Consider the following 25,330-nt stretch of genomic DNA (forward strand, 5'->3'; position numbering starts at 1 on the left):
CCAAACCAAAACAAACCACACATCCTTGCATTTCCAGGTCATTCTGTTAAAACTGCATGAAAGTGAATTAAGACTTTGGTTCCCTACAGGAGTAGGAAATGTTAACGTTTAAGACAGTTATTTTTTTTAGTAAAACAGATTGCTCCTAAAGTCATCTGCCCCTGAAGGCTGGGTGCAGCTTGTTTTAAGTAAATGAGACTCATAAATCAGCAAGATGAAAACATCAACATACCTCACCTTTTCTTAAGATCTCCAAATACTGGAAACCCTAGGTCTTAGTAAACCCACTTTCTAGAATTTTTAAGAAATACCACTTTGTAAACCACTTTGTTTTACATCTTCAATACAGTTATTTCGATTAAGATGAAGCTACAGAAAAAATGGTGCAACTACCTAAAAATTTAGATCCTCACAAGCAAGTCAGCATCCTTACACAGGCTGTAGGAAGTACTTCCCTCTGCTAAAGGAAAGTTTTCCTTTCTAGTCATCTGGTACCTTGGAAGGTATTCTCATAGGAAACTGGAAAACAGATTACCCTGCCATTATACTACACTCTTAGAGTACTGAACGGTTTTTGTAAAGCTTAAATTTCACTCAGCAATGCAGGAAATCCCAGAAACTTCTTGAGTCTCAGTGAGGTTACCTTCCGTAAAAAATAGAGCCTCCTAGGATAAACCCAATTGTCACTACCTAAATGCTCTCAAACTACTCACCCTGAACATAACAATCTAAAAACATTCAACTTAGCAAAGTCATTCTATTGACTGTTATGGACTGCCAAGCACAACAAGGCTTCAGCTTGAGATAGGATCTTTCCACGTTCTATTATTTTTTTCCTTTTTTTTAATTTTAAGTCAGTATAACAGTCTAAGACACTCCAGATATAACCACACATTGTGTGTAAAAGCCCTTCTGCCTACGTGCTAAAAGCCACCACAGGAACACAAGTTCTCTGCACAGTGCTAACTTTTTCTAGAAAAAGGTATGAACCACATAAAGAAACGTTTATATGTTCTTACATCACTACAAATGACTAATTCTATGATTCTGAAAAGTTCTGTTTCAGAGAAATTACTTTGTTATATGACCACACTGCTGCTGCAAAGACAGCAAAAGTAGTTTGTGTCAGTTCCCTGTTGATAAGTAGCAAGTTCAGATACATCCAACTTACAGAGTAGTTAAAATAATGTAGACAGGTTGCCAGACTTTATTTTTGTCTCAAACAGCATTTTTTCTTTCCTTTTTAACTTCTTCCTCTTCCAAATTATATTTAATAACCAAAAAAGTGACTGCTTTCTTGTTTGATTGTCCTACAGCTGTAGAAATTCCACATGGATCCCACTTCCTCTCCCCTGCCCCTTCCAAGAGAGGTAAGTGCTTATCCAGCAGTATTTGGCAAATAATTTGGCATTCTAATTGAGACTGCTTAAGCATAAATTGTGTTCCAAATCAACTTTTTTTTTGCCTTTTTCTAAAAAAACTCTCTTAGTTGAGATTAATGAAACATTAATATTTCAGACAAATATTAAACACCAAAAAATTGAGGTTTGGTACTAGATATAGCCATTTCCTCTGACACTTGCAATTAAAAAGCTGAGTAACTAACTGCAAGAAAAAGCCCATCCCAGATGCCACATCTCATACATAGTAACAACTCAGTTCTCATCAAAAGTCACGGTTTCACCCAAACACCAACATTTATCTCTGATCTCAAAGCAATTTACTTACCTTGTGTCTGCATTTAAGTACAACGCCATAGGCTCCTGAAACAAAGAAGACAAGATATAAACCATCTTAAAGCAGAAAAAAATTAAAATTGGCAAGATAAAACAGTGTTCAGTCACCTCTTGCATATAGAAATAATATTGTTCCCAGCACTGTTATCCAGAACTTGTATACATGGGTACTAAAACTCTGTGTACTGTAAAAATTTTATAAAAATTACTTGAAAGTCAATGGATTTTAAAACACTGAAATTATTTTAAAAAATATATACTTGCAGATAAGTTTGATAACTTGCATCTCCCTAGTACCATTGAGAAATTAATATACTAAACTTTTAAGGAAAAAAAAACTACTCCAAAAACCGCAAAACTGTCCTATTTCTCTTCCATTCCTTTCACCTTCCAATCCATCTGAGAAGAAAATTAAAAGAAGCCATAGAGAATAAACTGATGTTTTTATTATCTGCATACAAGCAATATTTTGCAATTGATAACATAAAGAGGACTAAGTCAAATCTATACAAAATTCTAATCAATTTTTTATTAAGGTATTACTTACCTTCACCTACAACCCCAAGGATCTCAAATTTATTCATCACATTACCAATGTTAGGAATCTTCATCAAGACAAATTCCTCTTACGGTGAGAGCCACAAAACATGGCACAAAGGGGAGCGGCTGAAGACTTTGCGAAAGGCAATTGTGAAAAGGCTCTTGGAAAAAAATTCCACCTTGATCAACCAGAGTTCTCACACTTTTTCTTAATTTCTAGGCAGTCAGTAGCTTTCTGGGGAAAAAAAGAGAAAAATCATGTAGTTAGTAGTTCATTTCCATGAAAGAAAGCAGTGGTATACAGACATCACACCAATATAGTCCAACAGTTGTAACAGACAATTAATTTACTTCTACATTTTATGATCAGGAGAGCTTGGTTTTGCTAATTCTGTAGAAGGCTGTATTTGTTTCCCTAATATTAAAGGCATATATCCCAAATTCAAAAACAGGGGAAAAACCCCCTAAAGCAACTTCACCATGACTTGGAAATGTATCATTTTCACAATTCAGTGATCCAAGAACAGAACTACTCATGAAGAAGAAGATGCAATCATAGAAATGAATACATTTAATTAACTTATGTGTAATGGGTGAGTTGACCCAATAATACTGGGTTCAGCTCACACAAATGGGATTTCACTATAAGCCAGAGGAGCTGGCCTAAAGTCCTGGGTTGACTAAGTCACACATAACAAAGGACGACTCAAGGGTGGAGGGAAATTACAATGACACTTGCTTCAGCAAGACACAGGCAGATAATATGAGGGGGTTTGTTATTTTAGAAGCAACTCCAGAGTGAATTAACCACAGTATTTTGAGAATAAAGCAGTGACTTCTAAATTGAAGGGTTGGTTAGGGTTTTTTGGTTTGCTTTTGTTTTTAAAAAGTTACCCACTCCTTAATGGGTTATTTCAGTGGTTTAATTTACTGTTTTAATTAATCAATTTTTTCTTCACTTGTGAATTGTATGAAATACTCTTTCCTTTCCCTTCCATATACTCTCCTCTTATCTTATTTGGCATCTCCTTCTCACAAAATCCTTTGTGCTGTTTGTCCAGACTTTCTGGTTAATGAACTAAAAAAAAATGAGGGCTTGGAAAAGCAGAAGCATCTGCTCAGTTGTACCCACCAACATGAAAACAGAGTCTTCACTGAGTTGCTTCAGCTTTTGACTGAAACAGGCTGGTGCCAGGCACAAGGCACAGCTGACTGTCCCCTGGCTTCAGCTGAGTGACAGAAATACTGCCACAGAGACCTTGAAACAACCATTAATGCCACAATGTAAGCAAGATGCAAGAAAACTGGTCAGCCAGGTTTAGAACAGCAAAATTACTTGCCAGAAAGAAAGTAACAGTCAGAGAACGTACACTCTGTTTTCTATTAGCACTATGCAGTAACATCAGCAAATCTGCTGCTTCAGTTTCCAACATTATTCGTTGACAAGTCCTTCCGGAATTTAGTTTGTGATAACATTCATTACTTATCTGCTAATGTTATTACTGTACATTGTCTTTCTGCATTACAGTGTACACAATAGTTCTTGGATCTATGATGAAACAGTGAAGCAACTTATGAGATAAATGTATCAAAAACTCAAGAAGAAATTTAGATGCAGTTTGCCCTGTCCCTTATTCATAATTTCTAAATTTCTCATAAACTACTTAAAGCTATACAGGCCTACAGGTTTGTGATCCACTATTTTTTGTTTTATTTATTTTTAGGAGTTCTGCAAGTGAACTCAATATGAATCCTAGCTTTTTATTGAGAATAAAGGTTACACTTGCAAGCAGCTAACCTTCCTTTCTGAACTCCCCAACCAGGGAGGTTGTGGGTGCCCCAACCCTGGCAGTGTTGAAGGCCAGGCTGCATGGGGCTTTAAGCAACTTGGTCTACTGGTAGGTCTCCCCTGCCCATGGCAAGGGAGGTTGGGATTAGATGATCTTTAATGTCCCTTCCAACCCTTAACATTCTATGAGTCTATGAAATTCAGTACTATACATCTTCCTCTCCCCACTGATCGTGTAGTCTTCCCTTCTCACTTCACTAGAAATAAGAGCCACAGAAAGCTGATCCCCTTGTTACACTGCTGCTCCTGGATGCATGGCACTTACAGCAGCATTCACATGTAATTCCTTAAAGGTAAAGGCCTGTCAACTCATTTATTGATGTTCACTCACCACTTTGGAAGGGAAACACTTCCAAAGAGACACGCGAACCGGCTCCTCTAATTCTCCCCAAAGTGCACCATGACTGACAGCACAGGTAATACAGATGCACGTACAGGGGGGTCCCAAAAGGAAAATGCTCTTGAGTGACCCATCTCTTCTGCACTAGCTCCAGTCATCTTTGTGCCCAATTCTGCTGAGAGCACTTTATGAGAACTTCATCTTGCAATGAAAAGGAAAGCTAATGAAAGATGACAAGTGGAATGCAGCAGTAGTATGGATTCATACCCAAACACTTTTTGCCCTAGCTCTTTTGCCTCAAGCAGGGCCGTAATTCAAACATTAGTGAACTCAGATTCGCCAGACCCATCTAATCCCTAGACAGAATTTATTTGCTTGTTTGAGATCTTTGCCATCAAAAGCTCCTGAAAGACTAAAACCAAACTGCTAAAAATATGTGTTCAATGACAGCACCCACAGAACTTCCTGGGATTTTTCTGCTTTTTGAAAGCCTTTTTAAGATTGTTTTTAAAATCACTGATTTTTGCAGGGAATCTGGTAACATGAGCTCAAAACTCCATGAATGACACAGAGTCTTATGAATGGCAGAGTGTGTAACTGTAATACAAAAATAAAGAAAAAAAATCAGGAAGTTTTAAACAAAAAAGTAATTTTGAGAAAGTTATCCATAGCAAGAATTACATTATTCTGTAACTTAGTAAAGACAGGCTGGATTCTTTCAAACTGAACACTGAAATCAGCAAGGAAAATCTTATTAATAGCAACCACAATTTCATTTTTTGCACCGAGTGCCACACTGGTCTGTTTTCATAAGCTGCCTGCTGGCTGGAATGATAACCCTTGCAGAAGAGGAAATAAGGCCATCATTTACCTCTCAAAGGTTCTCAGTAGGGAAATAGCACTCATTCTCCTAATATCCCTTTCTAAGGCAGCCAGATTCACAGCACATCAACTTACAAATTAAACCAACAGATCACTGAGATGGTCTCAACGTTACCAGGATGTTCTATAAAATGCAGAGCCAAATAAAATGTCATAAAATGAATAAAAACAAATTAGTTTTACTTAATCCAGAAGTGTTACAGTGTGAGATTTTTAAACAAATGTAGCTGTTTTACATATAAGGCTTATATGTAAAAACCAGAAAATGTACAAACATTTTTGGAATGAGCATACAGAATAATACAGCATTATGGTAGCTGATCATTTGCATTTAAATTAAAGCAATGGGGAAAAACCCTAGCTCTTCCTCAATTCCTTTTCCCTTCATGACCATTAAGAATTCTAGTACATCCCCCAAAAGCACCAAACTTAACCACTCAGTCCAAAGCCTCAATCCTAAGTAAAAATGCTGTTAATTATTTCATAATCATCAATAGCTGTGTGGAGAGGGGAAGCACCTTTCATAGTGTTAGATTTTAGCAGAGACATTTAGTGAGAGTTATAAAACACTTGAGATAGACCTTTGTCTTCACAAAATCTGGAGAAATATAACTGTTCTAGAAATAGTTAGATTTGTATATCAGCATCTTGCACATCAAGTATACAGTTCATTTAATTTATCAAGACAGAGAGAGTGCAATTTGCACCCTGCTGAAGTCAGTTACAAACTTATAATTGAATTCAAAGTCATCCATGGGTTTTTAAACAAGCTTCTTGCCAGCAGACAATACACCCCTCTTGCTCCCCTAAACCAAGAAGTAAACTTAATCTTTGTATTATTTATTTATTGTTTACTCACTGAGAGGATACAACTAAGAATTTCTAGAGGCTTGTTACATTTTTCTCTGTTCACTAACAAAACAGCTGGTTTGAAAACAAATGCGAAGAACTTACACCTTATAAGTACCTGTCTTTGATGGCTATCTCCAAAATCCACACCTTGGCATGTCTTCTGTCTACAAGGTACACAGATGAAAGGCAGCATTAACCACCTCTGATAGCCCTGATGCATCACTCAGCACCTTTTCTTCTCTTCCCCTGTATATACGTAGTTCTATTTATGGAGATTTCCCAGGAAAAGCTGAGTTAGAGTTACAAGCACCTGTTTCAGTGTTATAGCAGAATATACAAGTGACAGGGTAAAGAAAATAGCTGGCAAAAATTTTTCTAGATTTACCAATCCATCGGAATGTGCCAGGATTATTACGAGGAATTACTGATTGGGGAAAACAAATTTGGCATATGAAAAGTTGTAAGGAGTATGTTAGCAGCAACATTCTGACTTTAAGAATGGACAGAAAAATAATATGATCATACTGCTAGCAAAGTTTTCCCAGTTTCACTCCTCAACTTGGAAAAAAGCTACCACTTCATTTTTCCATTTTATGGAGGGACAGTAGACCTTTTAATGGGACAAGATTCTGGAGGAATCAAGATTTCATAATATGAAGAAATTCACAGAGTGGAAGTAGAAAAAAAGAAAAAAATGAAGAGATAAAAAGCAACAAGAACTTGCAATTATAGCAAGCCATTTTTCATACTTTAAGCTTCAATCTATCCTCCTCTGCTCATAAAAAAATTAGGAATGAAAAGAACAGTTGATGAAAATAAATACAAAATTTAGGAAACTACCAAACTTGAACAAATTATGTAAAAGCAAAACACCAAGGTTGCTTGCAAAAGCTCACAGGTTTTAAAATTCAGCTCCAGAAAGCTTTTATTGACATTGCTAATGTGTCATCATTGGAACCTGTCTTCACCATTGTTGGTTTTTGGAGGACTTGGTTGGGTTTTTTTAATAGCTATTGATATACTGAAACCTGCAAATGCATCTGAATAAGTTATACATCAAGAGAAGTCACTGTCACACAACTGGCCTAAAAGGCAGCAGGTCTCCACGGCAGCAGGGCCAGGGGTCCATGGGGGAAGAACCTGAACAAAGTTTCCATCCTGCAGCAAGCACACAACTAGAAAAAGGGATGAATCAGTTCCCAACCATTAAAGATCCCTGTTTAGTTAAATTCCTAAAGGAAAACTGAACTTGAAGGCCAGGGCAGCAGTACTGATTTGGTTTGGTTTATCTTGTTCAATGAGCGCTCTTCTTTTTGTATTCAACTACAGCTTCAAAAATAAATTCAGCTCATCCTGGAGATGTGAAATAAATTCACTTCTTGAAGTCAAAACCCAGGATTCATGATCTTCCCTAACAGCTGTGGCCAACTCAAAAAGAGTGGGTTGGGTGCTTAGCAGGATGCTTCTAAGACCATACTGACAAATAAGCAGTCTGATTATGAAAGCGTTGAGCACAAAAGCAGCTCCCATGAGTCATAACAGAAGGACAGGAAAGACAATTTTGCTTCCATTTTAGTCTTGCTTTCCAATAAGAACCTTAACAAGTAAGTCTATTGTGGGTGTGACAGCTTCTTACGCAGTTTAGGCTGGTCTTTGCGCACGCTGGGCGGGCTCCACTGTACCTGTGGCAGCTCTAAAGAAAAAATATCAGTGTTCAGAGGAGAACACTCTCAACAGCAACCTGCGAAATCCAAAGCCTTGTGCAGTTTCTTCTGGCACAAGGAGCCTGACACGCTTTCACTTCTATCAAACACAAGTGCCCAACATCTGTAGTTGAAGTAAAATCACACTTTGGTTTAATTGATACACTCTTAGGCAAAGAGGGGTAAGGAAAAAAGATTTTTTCTTTAGATAAAAGAAAGTCTTATTTCATAACAGAATAGCTTACTGTGGAAGAAGCTAATAAATCTTTATCTGACACAGTATTTGTAGTGGTCTCCTTAGAACTTGCTTCTTGATTTTAATCTTTCCTTCTCCCTTCTCAGAACACCAGTCTCCAGTAATATCCTATATTCATTTATCATCCTGTTTACTATTTAGTCCCATATTATCTTTGACAATCTGTCAGGGACTTTAAATTCTCAATATAATATTACAAAATAATATTAGAGACATAGCTTTTTCAATCTTTCTAAGTCCCCCAAAAAAGGTGCTATTTAAAATCACACATCAGGACTCACTTTGTGGCTCAATTCCAACATTTGTGTTTGAAGAGTCACACTTGGGGGGGGGAGAGGGGAAGGGTGTTGAGCATAAAAGTTTCCTCCCTTACCGAAAAAAAAGGCATATTCAAAATCTTGAGCAGAGGGCAGAGGATCTTCCTGTCCAAGAAAAGTACAGTATATTCTCTTTGAGGGAACACGTTAGAAGCAGCCAGTCAGCTGAAGGTCTGCTCTGAAGTTTGAGCTCAGCAGGGTATTTGTGAAAAGAATGGGCCTCTCTTCCATCACTCTCCCCAGTCCCCGGCAGTCTGCTGGCACGGTGAGGTTCCTCTCCACAATGGCAGAGCACTGCAATGCTACACTGCCATGCTGGCAGCACACAAAACAACAGATGCAGAAGACCTGGCCACTTCAGAAAAAGTCCTCTCATGCATTCCTAACTGGATCGGCCACCGTGATCTTTCATACGTGCACGCACAAAGCATACTGGTGATTGAAATTCTTATAATCTGATGAAGTTTCCCCCTCCTTTCAACCCAGTTTTGTCTTCATTGTTCTAGAAATGACTCCCATCCAAATTCTAAAAGTCAGATGTTCCTCTCTGCACTGGTTTTGGCTGAGATGGATTTTTCTCGTAAGAGTACAGAAAAGTATAGGTGAATAAAAAGTATTTATAAATAGCAAATGAATGCCGAAACTAAATTCTGTGGGCATTCTAATGCAGATCAAAACAACTGCAATGACTACTCTTCTTGTAATCTGCAAGCATATCATTAAATACAGATTACTGGCTCACCATCTGACGTCAAAAGAAGAAAAACCCCAAGAAATCCCCTTTTCCTTTAAAAGGGCATACCAAATATACGGAACAAACAGAAATCTGAAAGGGGAACCCCCCCAAAATTTAGTACTAAATTAATAAGAAAAGACAATACACGCAAATGAACAGAATGATATTCCAGTTACATGATAAAAATGTTTATAATTTCTTCTTGATGTGTTTCCCAGGCAAATAATCAGAAACATTTTATTTAAATAATACTGATCCATCTTTTACAAATTTAACCTGGACAAAAATGCCATCAAAAGTTTTCAATAAAGGACAAAAAGAAGCCACTCGATGACTAACAGTCTGATTCCCAAGTTAACCAGGTATGATTAATACTAGAATTATATGAATGTGCTTATTGTACACTTGATAGTTGGGGGTTTTTTATGATGTCTATTATCAGAGTGACTAAACACTAAGGATTTTTAAATTCAAGGTGAATTTTGCTATGCTTTCCAGTTGAAAAAAACCTGTTAAACTTACATAGGTGAATAAATCAATTAAGTGAAATCCAAGTCAAGACTAATCTTCAAAGTGGCTCAGACTGCATTAAGAGTTTATGACCATTACAATAAGCTGAAAAGATTCACATTCCAGATAAAGAAGAGAAAAACAGAAAACCCCAACAACCCCTCTCAATTAACATTATTTGTTAATTGTTAACTGTTATAACAACTTATTAATAAAATCTTCCTTGAGGCACAGGATGAAAGCTTTGAGTGTGCTGGAATGCAGTGCCACAGAAGCAGAAGCAGCAATGTATCAGGTACCGAGGACAATTTGAGGGAGGACTCTGAACATTACTCTGAAAACTGTGAAATAAACTTTGTGTTCAGTGCAAATCCACTGCAGAGAAAGCAGAGCAACAGAGCATTGATTTGTGCTGCTAGACAGATGCCCTTGTGCTGAGCCACCTAGAACACCTTCAGGTAGGGGAACTTCAGTCTGCTAATGAATTACTGCAAATGTATTTGGGAGATGTATTAAGGTGACCAACTCAACTTGCAAATGGAAACAACTTCCCAGTAGAGAAAAAAATGCAGAAACAAAAGCACAAATTTAATTTAGTGATTTCATCCAAAAGCAGTAAAAATATACACTTAAAAATGCAATCAGGCAAAAGCAATGAAAACCAGAATATTACCTTCTGCACAAGATTATATGCTTATCTCCACCACTGGTAACTGTATCCATGAATGGACACTGATGAATGAAGAGTTCATCGTTTACAAGAAAAAACACGCTGGGAGTAGTATTTATTCATATTAATTCATGAAACAACTGTTCTACCTAAACATAAAATTTAAGTTCTATTGAAATTAAAATGAAACTGGGTGGTCGTGGGAAAAACAGATTGTTGTGATTTTTAACCGCTTTTGAATATTTGTACTCAAAAATCTCTTTAATGATTAAAAGACACACTTCCATCTCACACAGCTGGAAAAATCCTACTGCAATCAGGATAGTTCAGGGCTTGGCAGCTTAAAATTTCTAAAATCTAGTGGCTGTGGATTTAAAACAACTAGAGCATTAGCTAAAGCAGAACCTCTTTCTCAGAAAAAGAAAACAAAAAGTGAACCACCCTTGAGCTTCAATATTCAAAATTGCAAGTGAACTTCAGGTTGGAAGATACACAGAAGTATTAGTATGAAAGAAGGCAGGGGACAGTTCTGATATAAAGAAACAGGTCAAAGAACCATCTTCAGTAAAAACGAAAGGAAACTGAGAAACTAGTAATATAATTATAAAAGGTTGACAGTCTGCCATCCTGTACAGACTATCCAAGGACTGAGGAAGAACACAGAAAGGCTGAATGTGAGCCCTGAAACTAGGCTTGGAGCACTCGAGAGATTTACTCCCTTTAAAGAGACCATTTGATAAATCCACTGAAATTCATAGAATACTTCCCACTGTAAACTCTTCCCCTTACATTATGAATTTAAGGTAATGTGAAAAAATTATTTGGCATTTCTAAACTTAGTATCTCTAATTCTATATTAGAACAGAGGAGATTCTGACTATTATTTTATTTTTCAAACTTAAAAGACTCCAAAACCACTACTACGAAACTGTATCAGGTTTGTGTGGACAGGTTTTGGGAGGGCGGGGGGGCTACATAGTTAAGAACGGGAAAAAACCAGCCCTGGGCAATTGCAGTTGGAAAGAGGAGTGAGAATACGTGAGAGAAGCAGCCCTGCAGACACCGAGGTCTGTGCAGGACGGGGAGGAGGTGCTCCAGGTGCCAGAGCTGAGATTCCCTTGTAGACCCTGATGAAGACCATGGTGAGGCAGCTGTGCCCCTGCAGCCCATGGAGGTCAACGGGAGTGCAGAGATCCACCTGCAACCCTTGGAGGACCCCATGCCAGAGCACATGGATGCCTAAAGGAGGCTGTGGTGCTGTGGGAAGTTTGCACTGGAGCAAGCTCGTGGTAGGACCTCTGGCCCATGGAGAAGCTGATGCCAGGGCACGTTTACTGGTAGGTCTTCTGACCCTGTGTGGGACCCATGCTGGTGCAATCTGTTCTTGAAGGATTGCACCCCATGGAAAGGACCCACACTGGAGCAGTTCATGGAGAACTGCAGCCCGTGTTGGAGAAGTGCATGGAGGACTGTTTTCCATGGGAGGGATGCCATGCTAGAGTAGGGGAAGAGTGTGAGGAGTCCTACCCCTGAGGAGGAAGGAGTTGCAGAGACATCTGATGAACTGAACACAACCCCTCATCCCCCTGAGCTGCTGCAAAGAAGGAGGTAGAGATTTCAGTAGCAAAGTCAAGCCCTGGAAAAAGAGAGGAGAAGGGAGGTGGTGTTTTTTAAGATTTGGGTTTATTCCTCATTATACCGTTACGATTTGATAGATAATAAATTAATTTTCTCCAAGTTGAGTCTGTTTTGCCCATGACAGTAATTGCTCAGTGATCTCTCCCCGTCCTTATCTCAACCCATGAGCCTTTCATTACACTTTCTCTCCCCTGTCCAGCTGAGGACAAGGACAAGGAATTGGCTGGCTGGATGCAGCCAGAGAGTTGTGCTCAATGGCTCCATGCCCAGTTGGAAGTTGGTGACAAGTGGTGTCCCTCAGGGCTCTGTCTTGGGTCTAGTGCTCTTTAATACCTTTATCAGTGACACAGACAGATCAAGGGGACTCTCAGCAAGTTTACAGACAACGCAAAGCTGAGTGGTGCAGTTGACACAACAGAAGGACAGGATGTCATCCAGGGGGACCTGGACAAACTTGAGAAGTGGGCCCATGAGAACCTCCTGAAGTTCAACAAGTCCAAGTGCAAGGTGCTGCACTGGTGGGCAAACCCAGACGTGAGTACAAGACTGTGAGAAGTTACTGAGAGCAGACCTGCAGAGCAGGACTTGGGGGTTCTCGTGCATGAAAAGCTGGACACGAGCCAAAATTGTGTGCCCACGGCATCCTGGGCTGCATCAAAAGAGGGGTGGCCAGCAGGTCGAGAGAGGGGATTGTCCCCCTCTGCTCTGCCCATGTGAGACCTCACCTGGAGCGCTGTGTCCAGGTCTAGGGTCCCCAGCACAAGAAGGATGTTAGAGTGGGTCCAGAGGAAGCCACAAAGGTGATCAGAGGGCTGGAGCACCTCTACTATGAAGACAAGCTGAGAGAGCTGGGGTTATTCATCACTGAAAAAACTCTGGGGAGACCTCATTGCAGCCTTCCAGTACTGAATGGGGGCTTACAAAAGGAGGGAGAGGGACTTTTTACAGGGGCAGATACTGATAGGACATGGTGGAACAGCTTTAAACTAAAAGATGAGAGATTTAGATAGGAAATTAGGAAAAAGTCCCTTACTATGAGTGAGAGTGGTGAGACTCTGGAACAGGTTGCCCAGAGAAGCTGCGGATGTCCCATCCCTGGAAAGGCCAGGTTACTGATCTAGGGGCTGGCATCACAGCCCATGGCAAGAGGGATGGAACAAGATGGTCACTGAGGTCCCTTCCAACCCAAGCCATTTTGTGATTCTATGAGGAGGTGAGTGACAGAGCAGATTTGGTGGGCACCTGGTGGGCACCAAGGTCAACCCACCACAGAAACTGAACTGCAGAGACGTGTAATCATTATGATGTTCACTTCTCCTCTCCCGCTTATTTCAAATATTAGATGCATTTGTAGGACTTTTCTTTAATTAGATGTTAACCTCTTTGATAAGGAAACTTTTTTGCCATGTGAAAGGCCTCTGGCACTGTTATAAAATAACTCACAAACATACAATGTCTGAAACCATTCTAAGGGACTGGTTCTTTGCATCAACAGAATTGCTGTGGTAAAATATCAGTCTTGAGGTAAATGAAAGTCTCACCAGATGACTCAGGAAAAAACTTCAAAAACATTAGGAGGCAATTTGATTCATCTCTGCAAACAGGATGTGGTAATAATTTTATTTTTTTAATAATAATGCTGTTTCAATGCCAGCTTCTGTAATGACTTTGAAAAATAAAATGAAAGAATAGTTTCTCTTGTGATTTCAGCCTAGTGGTTTCCATTTAGTAGTTAAAAGAAAAAAAAATATATTTTAAATCTCACAGAACATGAAAACTATCCTCATAATTAAAATTATGAATGATCATACTGAATTTCTTAACACAAATGCCGTCTATACTTGCTCTATACTTTCACCCACCACCATAAATATACAGGTAAAATATGCATAACCAATGAACTGTGCTTAGCTAGTATTTTTGTCAAAATATTAGTATTTAAAATAAAGGCCCAATGAAAGAATGCCACAGACCTAGTCAACATTATTATTCTGACAAAATTTTCTGTACTCTAAATGGAGGAGTTTGCAACTGAAGGCATGAGCTATATTTAAAAAAAAAAAAAAAAGAGGTAAAAGACTAGTATTTACAATTTAGTCACTATTATCTAAGGAAGAATCATCCAGATTAGCAGTTTATGTATCAATGGAAAAATATTTAAATGTAAATAGGAAATGACAAACACATGGCCTTTCTCCCAAGGAGACTGCTTTACAAGTGTCAAACAGAGCTCCTCTCTGCTGACAGCTTCTTGCATGGGAGATTCCCATGGCAGCAAAAGCATGTCTGGATATGTAAGTGGCCCAAAAGAGGACTTGAAAAACAGGTCTTAAAAGGAAGATGCATCTAAACAGTAAATAATGTTGGCAGGCCTACCAAAGGAAAGGTAATAAAAAAAGCTCATAATAATGATTTTCATCCTTCACGAGTTTCTCTGTCCTCAGAGTTTAATTATGGAGCAGGGAGGGTGGTAAGGGAGAAGGGAAAAAAGAGGGAAGGCAATGCTCCTGGCAAAGGGCAAGAAGGGTGGGTGAGGGAGGAAGAGAAGAGAAGCTGCTCCAGAGAGTCACGGAAGAAGACACTGAAAGGCTGGCATATGGGGAAGTTCTGAAATGAAAGAAAAGAAGAAAACAAAATTCTGAGGAGAAGATACTTCAGGCACGAGCAATGAGTTTATTATGATATTTGAGATTTATATTAGCTTATAAAAAAATACAGATTTGCATCCAAAAGTCAGTATTTGCATAACTGACTTTACTGTTTCTAATATATCTAGTTACTTCTTGTACAAACAGTCTTCTAACACTAAGGGAAATAGAGGTAATTTGGGAGATATGAACACAAAAGTCTACTCCCAGAAAGTCATTGCTATTTATTTCCTGCAAAAGGAAAGTAAAAACAACTAAGAAAATAAGGGCTGTCAAAAATATAGGGTGTACCATGTCTCAGAGGATTAAAAAGGACTACCCAAAGCTCAGTTATACTGACAAAGGCTGCTAGGTGAAAGACTGCTTTCTGAGGTGAAAGACTCTAAATCACAGAGATTAAACAGCTGTCTCTTGTTTGTAAGTAAGTAAACTGTATCCTGACAAGCCTAAATATTGGTCATCAAGAAACTAGAACTGAATGGGAGAATATCAAGACATTTCTTCACCCACCACAAGTAGCAACCCCAAGGCAGCAACACACAACACACTGACCCCATGCCCAACCCAGCACATGCAACCAAAGAAGCCACTGCCCAGCAGGTAGGGAGCCAACAGGCAAGATTACACACCATAATATTTCTTTCCACTAACATTCTCTCTGTGCCTTTCTAACACTGGAAGAATAATCTCCACTTTCCTTTGTAATCCAGGTATTATTGCTATTTACTCAGACAAAAAGTCAGAAATAATTCTTGTAATCTTCTTCGGTTTATACCACTTTCTTTGTTGCTGAGGCTGCATACCAAACCAATTGAAATGCAAGTTTAACACTTAGGCCTTTTGTGGTACTAGATACCTATTTCCTATTCCCACCTACTATGTCAAAAAACCTAACCCAAGCAAACCCACCAAAACACCAATTTACAGCACTGAATACCTACTGCTGGAGACAGTAGGAGTCTTCTCTCTGGCCCCAGTGAAGGGAGCTAAAAGACAATCAAGTAATGTAAGAGTCTCCATCCTGAGCTGGAATTTCAAACATGGATGTGAAATGCATTTCACAGTCTACCTGCATCCATTTTTCAACTGATCAAAATACTCTACAGTTTAGAATAACTCCATTTCTCTGCTTGCATGCTCAGATATTTTTAAAAAGCAAAATCCTTTTCAAAATAATTTGCACAACAGCATTTTGCAACAAAATTCAGCTCAAGTATTTTTCCCACTGCAAGATATTTACTAGACTGCATTAATTCTCTTAGTACTTTTAAAGCCTGAAACACACCTTCTGTTGAATGCTATGAGTCAGTTTTAATGACAGTGTTATGTTCTACTGCTCTGTAGCTTATGCAAGAGAATGAATTTGCATTAAGTACCCAACTTTAGAAGCCACCTTCTCTTCTCCATTGTTAATACTGAATAATGGTAAAAAATAGGCTATATCCTCTGCCTGCTTTCTGATTGTTTTAAAAGAATAAATCTAATTAGTTGCCTTGTAATGTAAAATGGACATAAAATTTGTTATTGTCAGTCTATGGATATGCTTTGCTGTTGTTTCAGAAACCCAGAATACAGACAAAAAAGAATAATGACAGTTTTCTTATTTAATAAAATTTCCAAAATTTAAATTGCTTCATCTGCAAAAAAAACTAACAGTTAACTTCACTAGGAGGAGGATAAAACAGTCCAAAATGCTAATTCAAGGGAGGAAAAAAAAAAGGGAGTAAAAATTATCAACTAGTTTATAGCTTGCCTTTTGAAGGCTGTCACTGCTGTCATTGGGGTGGGGGTGGTATACAATAGCTTTGTCTTTTTCAAAAAATTTAACAAGAAAAAGTTATGACATGACATCTCTTTCTACAATGGGTCTTTTAGTCCAAACAATGGTCCAGTCTAAATATGTTTTTCTTCCATTTGCTTTGTCCTCTCATTTACAATCCTCTAACTCCCCACCTCCCTAGAACAGTACATAATACTTATGACGGGGTATATTGTTGTGGGGCTTTTTATTCTTTTGGGACTTTTTTAAAACATGATTACACTTCACTCAGCTCGACAAAATGAGGATTTGGCCAACTTGTTCCTAGAAGTATGACTGGCAAGTTTTGTAACTGGTTCTCATGCAAACCAACAGCCAAACCCCCTCGCAGATACACCCACAAGTAGCTACGCAGACACACAAGGTCAATTATTTTTTTCTTATCTCTACAGATATACACACACACACAGAGAAATGTACATATGCATGCAACTACTTCTAATGACAGGGGACAAAGTCCTCTTTCCAGTAAATTTAATTTCTTAGAAGTTCAGCTAAATGACCATCTTTCTTGTCTTCATTGAAAGTGATTGTGAATAATTTGGATTACCTCTTCTACTCTTTCTACTTTCTAGAAATGAATCATACATAAGCCAAAAGCTTCATTCAAATCAAAACTTATTCTCTTTTTAGCACTTTTAAATGGATCCCAAGTTCCCAAGCAAGAAAAAGGTAATTTATTTTGTATTTTTAGTCTAAGTTCACAAGTTGAACTCCACAAGAATGAAGAAAGGGTCTGATGGATATCTTTCTCCATGGTTGAAGATCTGCTATAACAGGCTATGCCATTACAGTAATAAATGACACTTTTGCAGTGCAGAAAAATTACTAAGGAAACCAGATCTCTCATACACCTGTGGCCTGGAAGATTCATTCAGACCACTGCTTTCTGAAAGCTCTACATAGAAAATACTTGTAAAATAAAGCCATGCTTTGGACTGAAGGAATTACATGTTTACAAACCTGTAAAGACAGCAGCTCATGAATTAACAAAGGAATGTCACCCACGCAAGGGTAAAACAAATACGCAGATCACACTTCACCCAGCGTACTGGAGAACAATATTCACTTTAATGAAGACAACTGCAAGGAAAATGTCTACTTTCTCCAGCACTAAAAGAGTCAATTTCTCAAAATATATAGTCTGTCATTATTGCCATGAGATGTGAATGCAAATTATACTGCCATTTTTATTAATTTGCAATTAAAAACAGAGAAGCAAAATCTAATACCATTCTGATCTTGTTTGGGGGTGTGAGGAGGAGGTATCAGCCCTTTTCTTTTACTTATGTAAAAGCAAGCCTTCCTTTTTTTTCTTCCCTTAGAACTTCTCCTTACAGTACTTGAATCTGCTCCAATAATAAGCTCTCAATTCACTTCAGAAATATATTCTAGCTCTTGAAGTTCAATTAATTGGGGGAAGGGGGGGAGGAATTCATCAGCACGTTTTCCAACTATTAGAAACTTGTTTCTTGGCAAGCTGAGAACTTGGCCAACTGAGAACTTAAATAATTTTGTACCCTTAGCTCCTGTGGCAGTAAAATGCAATGATCTTCTATTTCAGCCTGTGAGCAGCAGTAGGAGCTCGGTAAGGCCAAAAATAGGACATAGAATATAGTTAACTTCAGGCATTTTGAAGGTCTCCTCAGCACACATTAACACATCACGCAAGATAAAGGTTAATGAAATATGCACATATATTCATACTGCAAACAAAAGCAACTATTTTAAGCCCGTTGAAAGAAGTGTTGATGGACTTTTTCTAATATAGTTTTATTAATAATTAAAGAATGTATTGTCAAATTTCATTATTAGGAAGACAAATACATTTGCACCCAAAAACCTGAATTAATGAGATCATGCAAGACTTGATTCCCAAAGCAGAAGTAAAAATCTTCACCTATTTTTTAAATACACCATGCCATCAAAAATAGTTTGCATCCTATTTTTTTGTATGAGAAAACTGAAATACCCTCCCAAGACACACGACACACAGGTAAGCCCTCCTCAAAGCTGTTTGTAAACTTGTGTCTACTCCTTTAGCAAACACACTGAAATGAATGTTTAATAAAAAGGAGAAAGAGTATTTAACCCCATCTGAAGTGGCAAACCACTAAACTTTGAGATCAAGAATTTAGGAGACTAAAAGTTTAGGCATAACAAACACTTAGTTATAACAGAGGTATTGTCAAGTGGCCACCAAGCAACTGTAATTCATACAAAAACCCAGACCTAATTTAGTTGGTGTCCTTGTATCAGTTCTTTGCCCAATTTAAATTTATTCTACTTAGTTTATGTAAACTGTTGGGACACTGAATGTGCCAGCTTGAATTTGGCAAGGAAAATATGCTTTTACTATGTAAAGCTGATTTATTTTCAATTCCAACCTAATTAGTTAAAAATAAGTATTGTGATGGTAGATTCACACTAAGCTAAAAATCAAAATTTTTACCAATAACATTTATGCCACATTTAAAGGAATTAAGAACATTTTTTTAAAAGTCTACTACTATGAGAAGTCAAATCTGTCTAGTACTGAAAAGATTACAGTAAATATATTATGCTTTATTGTAAGATTGTGTAAACTACTTGGAAAAAGTCTACAAACCAAAGCCACCACAATACAAAGCATCAGCCACTGGTGTTGTGTTCCAATTTATTCACAGGCACAGAACTACAGAACTACAGCATTCCCTATCCTCAGTACAATAAGGATACCAGCATCCACTTCCCAACAAAGTATATGACAGTGTAGACTGTGAAACACCTTTTCTCCTTATTCAAAAAATTTCAACTACAGAAGAAAAAACAACCACCAAAACACCAAAAAAAAAAAACCAAAACAAAATTACTTCAGTTTTTCTTTTGGATATAATCTAAGTCAGTTTTTGAGGTCATAAATATTTTTCATCCTCAAAAAAGTTTCATCATAAAGAGCGTTACATATTCTGCACATAAATCAGCAAGAGGCCACTGAGAACTGAAGAGCAAAGGACTGCTGTGTCACTAGAGGCTCTAAGGTCTATTAAGTTCCACGTGGAAATGAAGCCAAAACCTTGACAAGCCTTCAGTTAACCAACCAACCAACCAACTTTCCCATAGAACTCAAGACAATGGGAAATAAGAACACAAGGCTCTGGTCCTCTCCATCACCTTCTTTACTAGACACCCAGGGTCTCAGTCCCACACCCTAGCAGGGCTCTACCCCGCTTATCACAGTTTTGCTGCAGGAACAAAAGCCAGCTTCAGAAACCTAGCTCAGAGGAATCTTAATATTCCCCAAGAAAGTTACTCTGAAAGTGAAATATAAACAGAGGTTTTGGGTGGTGGGAGTACAACAGCAATAGAGTTCTACGGCACCTTTAGAGATACCGTCCAGTCTAATCTCATGCCATTCCTACACAACAGATAAAACCTCATCATTTCAGTAAAACAGCCACGTGCATTTCCCCCACAGCAAACCAGGAAATTCTTTCTAGATCTGGCAGTGAGACCACACCAGAGAAATCTTAATGTCCCAAGGACTCCTTCATTAGGAGTAAAACAAGTACCTATGCTCATGCCTTTAACCACAATACTGAGCTTCAACAGCTCACCTGATCTGAAAAGAGTAGAAAATTCAGATAAGAGTTTCTACAGCTGGAAGGAAGAAAGCAATCAACATTTGCTAAAGGCTCGGCTTCCAGCAAAGCTACACCTACACTGAGCTTCTCTTTCAACACGTAACTTAGATCAGCATACTTTTCAACACTCAGGGTATTTGGCATCAATGTGTAAACCAGCTACAATCAAACCTACTACCTTAATTAAAAATGCTCACCTTTATAATACTTAATTTAATTCACTGGAAAGCACTTGCCAATTTACTAACCAGCTTCTAAACACTCATAACTGAAGCTGTAAGTATCAGCTTTCATACCATAAACTCTTGACACCACATAACCTGTCAGACAGTAGAAACAAAGATGCAAGAAGCTCCAGATACATCAACCAAGTGTTAGCAGTCAGAAATGCAACACTTCTTGTATATATAGTTTATATTTATATACACACATATATATTTATAAAAATATACATATACTATATAGTATACATAGTTGTAAGAAAAAATAATAGGAGAGAAAATGTAGAAAAGCATTTGTCTTTGAGAATGTCTGGATGACATACCTATAACCACACCCAGCCTGTGAAAAAACAAAAGCTGGTTTCCAGCAGTAAGCAGTAGAGCCATAAAGAAGGAGGTGCACTAGATTAGAACCACGGAATAAATGTGGCTGGAAGGGAGCAGCTGAGCAGAGCCTGCTCTGATCTTGTTCAAAATGGGACAAAGGCATTCAATCAGGTTGCTTGGGACTCAAGTCTGTAATCCTTATTAGGTTTGTGAAGCATTTCAAACAAGACAAGCTAGAATAACATGATGACAGAAGTGCTTTAACTGCAGTATTCAAAGCAAAAAAAATAATCCTGTACGACATTTAGAGTCAAATCAGCAAGGACAAGAAAACAATTCACACAAAACCCAAGCCAAACTAAAAAATTTAAGAGCACAAGGAAGAGCAGATAACTATTCAACAGTCTCAAGGAAGCTTCTGTACTGAATACTCTTACATTACAAAACCCTAGTATTTTGCTGTTTGCTTTTTTTTAAAATGTTGTCACTCTCCCAATATCAAACCAACCCACTACACTATGTCTATGGTAACAAAACTGAAGTCTATGAAAGTACTTCTAAGTTTCATTCCATCTCGTCCTCTTAACGGCTTCTCAAACGGCACACAATTAGTTTTGAAAAATCCCTAAAGGAAAATCAAGTTTTTCTTCTCTGCAGTGAACTGAAATGCATTCTCATCTATTTTCTTTAGTGTCATGGTGGCTAATTAGCTCCTTTTTTTTGCACTCAGGTAAGACCTCAGTTGTCACCCGGAACCCCTCCAAAAGCTTGCAAATCAAAATGCAGAAAGGAAAGGTGCTTGTCAGTCCCCAAAATTACCATTTTAAAAAGCCCTGAGCTTATTTGGTTTCTCCTGTGTAAATCAGTTCAGCACACAAAAATATGTTCCAGAAAGAGAAGCTAGGGCCCAGATGAGCTGAATAATCAAACAAGATCAACTGAGATGATGGATGCTTTCTCAGGTATTCCCCCATTGCTAGCAAGTTTTCCAGAGAACTTGCAGCTCAGTCCATCTGAATTAGCCACAACAGAAATGGTGGACTGGAAATCTCACATACAAGATTTTATAAAAAGTCTGCACTTTCTACAGACCCAAGAAAAATAATCTAGTTTTAGTATTTTCATGTTGTTCTATTAAAACAACAACAAAAAAATCATTTATTTTAAGCTAATATTTTGGTCTACTTAGAACAACTTCTAAGAATTATGCTCTAAAATAGTTTCATCAGCAGCCAGAACACTGACTGTACTGAGGGACTACAGTCAACTAAATTAATAGGTACAGTAAGCAAAAGGCATAGACGAAGTTTCTTTTCAAGAGAACAGATGTTATTTTGCAAGACATACGGTATTTATTTTTATACATTAGTCATACAATAATACTACAGGTTTTATTTTTCTTTAAAATAGCACAGTATTTTATGTTGAGGTGCTTTGCTGGTATTAATTTTGTGCAGTTTACCATTTATTTTTGCTGTTACAAAATGTTTGGCTGTATTTTTCATATCATTAACATACTGTACATGGAAAGGAGCATTCAGTATACATACAGGTGTGCAGTGCACTTTTTAAAAAAGAACAGTCTTCACACAGACTAGTGCTGAATTCAAACACAGAAAGAAAAAAAATGCCATACATAAACACATGCCATTTTTTGAGTACCTATTATCTTTTCAATCAAATTTCCCAAAAATCTCATTATACATGAAAGAGTAACAGATAACTGGTTTTGGATTGCTGCAATGACTGTCAGGCCAGTACAGTGCAGGCAAAAAGGCACTCCATAATGTCTGCAACTGATTCCATCTGAACTTTAATATATCCTCGTTGACTTCATCTACGCAAAACGTTTCAAAACCTTACAATTTTTAACATTTCATTTTTTCTATAAGAGAAAACACGGAAGAATGTATCCTCTTTTTCAGTTTACATGGGCTTTGATTCAAATCTACACCTTATTCTTGCAGTAATTTCAAGGATATTTATTTATTTATTATAATGAATATTAACTCTCAGTTAATGCAACAGATTCTTCTGGCAAGGTTGTTTCAGTACTGTCTATGTAAATTTTTGTGTCTTTACCTTTGTTATTCCCCTCCCCTTTCTCTAATATATTTTCCAGCTAAAGTACTTCAGGGCTCTACTCTATGAAAACTTCTATGTAGCATCAAAAACTATAGGAAAGCATTATCTATTCCTTAAAGGAAAAAACCGCAAACAAATGCCCTCCTAAAAAGCCCTCATCCTGATTCATAGCAAAAAATCTAATAAAAATTTATGAACCTTGCAGACACAGCAAACGGAGTTTGCAGCACTTGCAGGGGTCGGCTCTCTCAGAGAGAAGACAACACAAGCTGGCTGAGGCCTCATCATTAAGTAATGGTCTCTACCATGGTAAACCCAGCATGTGTTTGAGAGAGTAAAATACCCAAATATTATCTTATAGTGTTTGAGCATGGATTTCACAGTCACAGAATATGCCAAGTTGGAAGGAACCCACAAGGATCATTGAATCCAACTCCTGGCCCTGTACAGGATTTCTTGTTTTCCTTAGTGTTACAGGAGCCTGTGAAGTACACCAGGCTTTTTAGTTTACATTCATAGAAGATCATAGAATAGAAAACCAAAACCAACAAAAATGAAATTGTCCACAAATATTGTGAGACAACGGTTAAATGTTTCAGGATATAATCAGATACTCAATTCTAGCTGTTACTGATCCATATAAAGTTTTCTGCAAATCCAAGTATCCTCAGCTGATCATAAATCCCTATTTCTACCACCCCTACTACTCCAGGCTCAAAGAGCAGTTCTTCTAGTTTAAAACTTTTTACACTAATATATTTTATTTGTTTACATACATACACATATTTAAAGAAGAAATCTCCATGCACTTATTTAGCTTCCTTCTTTGAAATTTGGTGCTATTTCCAAAAACCTTAGCAATAAATCTACTATATTCTTGTTTCAGTCCAGAAGACTTTACGCAATGAGGACAGAAATTTTTTTTTTCCAAGAAAAGTTCTCTCCCTTTAGGCCACCATCACAGCAGGCTCACAGGGACACTCAGGAATAGCTTTGCCATCTGGATCCCAAGTTGCCAGATTATTAACGCTCTGTCATACAATGACTCCAAAAGAGATCAAACATTTTTCAGAGTCCTGCCACTGTTTTCTCTGGCTATTGCAGCCAGACAATTGCAGCCTCATGTCACAAAAGATAATTCACAGATCAAGCTACCTAGAATACATGGATTCTCACACACACCTCCTCTTACCCCAGTTTAGGTTAACATTTGAAGATTTCAACACTACAAATTTAAGGTTGTCTTCTAACTCTGTATCAAACAGAAGTGACTAAGTCTTACTGTATCACCAACAGACTAGTAGCATGACAATTTTCTTCATAATACAACAATTAAAATGGTAAAAATCAAACCTGCTAAGAAAAAAAGAAAAATTGAATGTCTTGTGTTCCAACGCAACACTGATTAGCTTGAACAAAGATTGAGAAAGACAGAAACACTTTTAAAAAGCAGTAGATTCACTTAGTTTTAAAAGCTGCAAACGTGTTTGCCATGTCACACATATATCATTACCCTGTATTGTTTAATTCCATGCCTACAAATACTAAATATAGATCATTAAGTTACAGCGATGAGAGAACTGGAGCAAGCAAAAATAAAGTATAACAGTTAATCAGCATCCCTATAAAAACACACAAGAATACATGTCTACAGGGCAACTATCCATCCCTCCCTTCCTAATGTAAGGGATAAGATTATTCTAGTACTTGAGGTAGAATATCCTTATGTTAAGTTCAATATTTCAGACTGGTAGGATGATATAAATACACTGAAGCATTATGAATCATCCTGAGAAAAGAGATACATTTGGTTTTCTTAAAGACCCTACAGCATTAAAAAAAGTGGACATTTATCTTTTCTTCATTTAAACATTTGAAACACCTGTATTGGCTCTGTACTGCTATCCATTCAGTTACAAAAAATCCAACAAACAAAAACCAACAACAACAACAAAAAGAAACTAAAGAAAAAAACAAACCCCCAATATAAACAAGGTATTAAGGAAGAGCCAAATTTCCTGAAAATCACCTAAGAAAAATTAAATCATCTCCACCCTCCAACTAATTAACTATACCCTGTAATAAACAAAGGAAGTTAGTACAAATAAGCCAGTTACATGGACAGGAAGTTTCTGGAATTAAGTTCAAGAAGTTCTAGCACATGACAAACAAGTCAATAAATTTAATTATTTCCAAATGGCCTGCACTGAAACTCCATAAAACAAACGCTACCAAAAAAGTCTGTACAGCATGGAAAGACTCTTCTGTCATTCTAATGTCATTCTACCCTGGGTAGCTTAAGCTACCCCTCTTGGTAGCCTAAGCAGGGTTTTCCAAGCATGGACAATACTCATGGCTGCAACCGACTTCAAGAAGAGTGAAAAACTGAACCACTGAACAAAATGCTAAGAAGTAAGCTACCTAAAATAAGATATGAAATACTAAAAAATATTTTAAACATTGTGTGCATTCAAGGTTGGAGCACAGATCCCTCCAACTATAAGACAAACTCAGAGAATTGTACCAAGTGCTCATACCATACAGTGATCAAAACACTCAGAGCCTTTGAGAAAGTAAA

The 25,330-nt window shown here is 37.7% G+C and overlaps 1 protein-coding gene across 4 annotated transcripts in view; it reads right to left on the reverse strand.

The window, feature by feature from the left end:
• Window positions 1-25,330, reverse strand: part of CDKL5 (cyclin dependent kinase like 5) — a 131,531-nt gene that overhangs the window by 80,853 nt on the left and 25,348 nt on the right. For all 4 annotated transcript variants that reach the window (XM_027738257.2, XM_027738256.2, XM_039378034.1 and 1 more), the window contains exons 2-3: window positions 2,284-2,511; window positions 1,729-1,763 (exon numbers count right to left, since the gene is read on the reverse strand). In XM_027738257.2, coding sequence (XP_027594058.2) covers window positions 1,729-1,763; window positions 2,284-2,347 — 99 coding nt within the window. In that variant the 5' untranslated portion in view covers window positions 2,348-2,511. The remainder of the gene's footprint in view (window positions 1-1,728; window positions 1,764-2,283; window positions 2,512-25,330) is intronic.

Source organism: Pipra filicauda, unplaced genomic scaffold, assembly GCF_003945595.2.
Source record: "Pipra filicauda isolate LSUMZ 115617 unplaced genomic scaffold, ASM394559v2 scaffold12_size5214236_pilon, whole genome shotgun sequence".
Taxonomy (NCBI): domain Eukaryota; kingdom Metazoa; phylum Chordata; class Aves; order Passeriformes; family Pipridae; genus Pipra; species Pipra filicauda.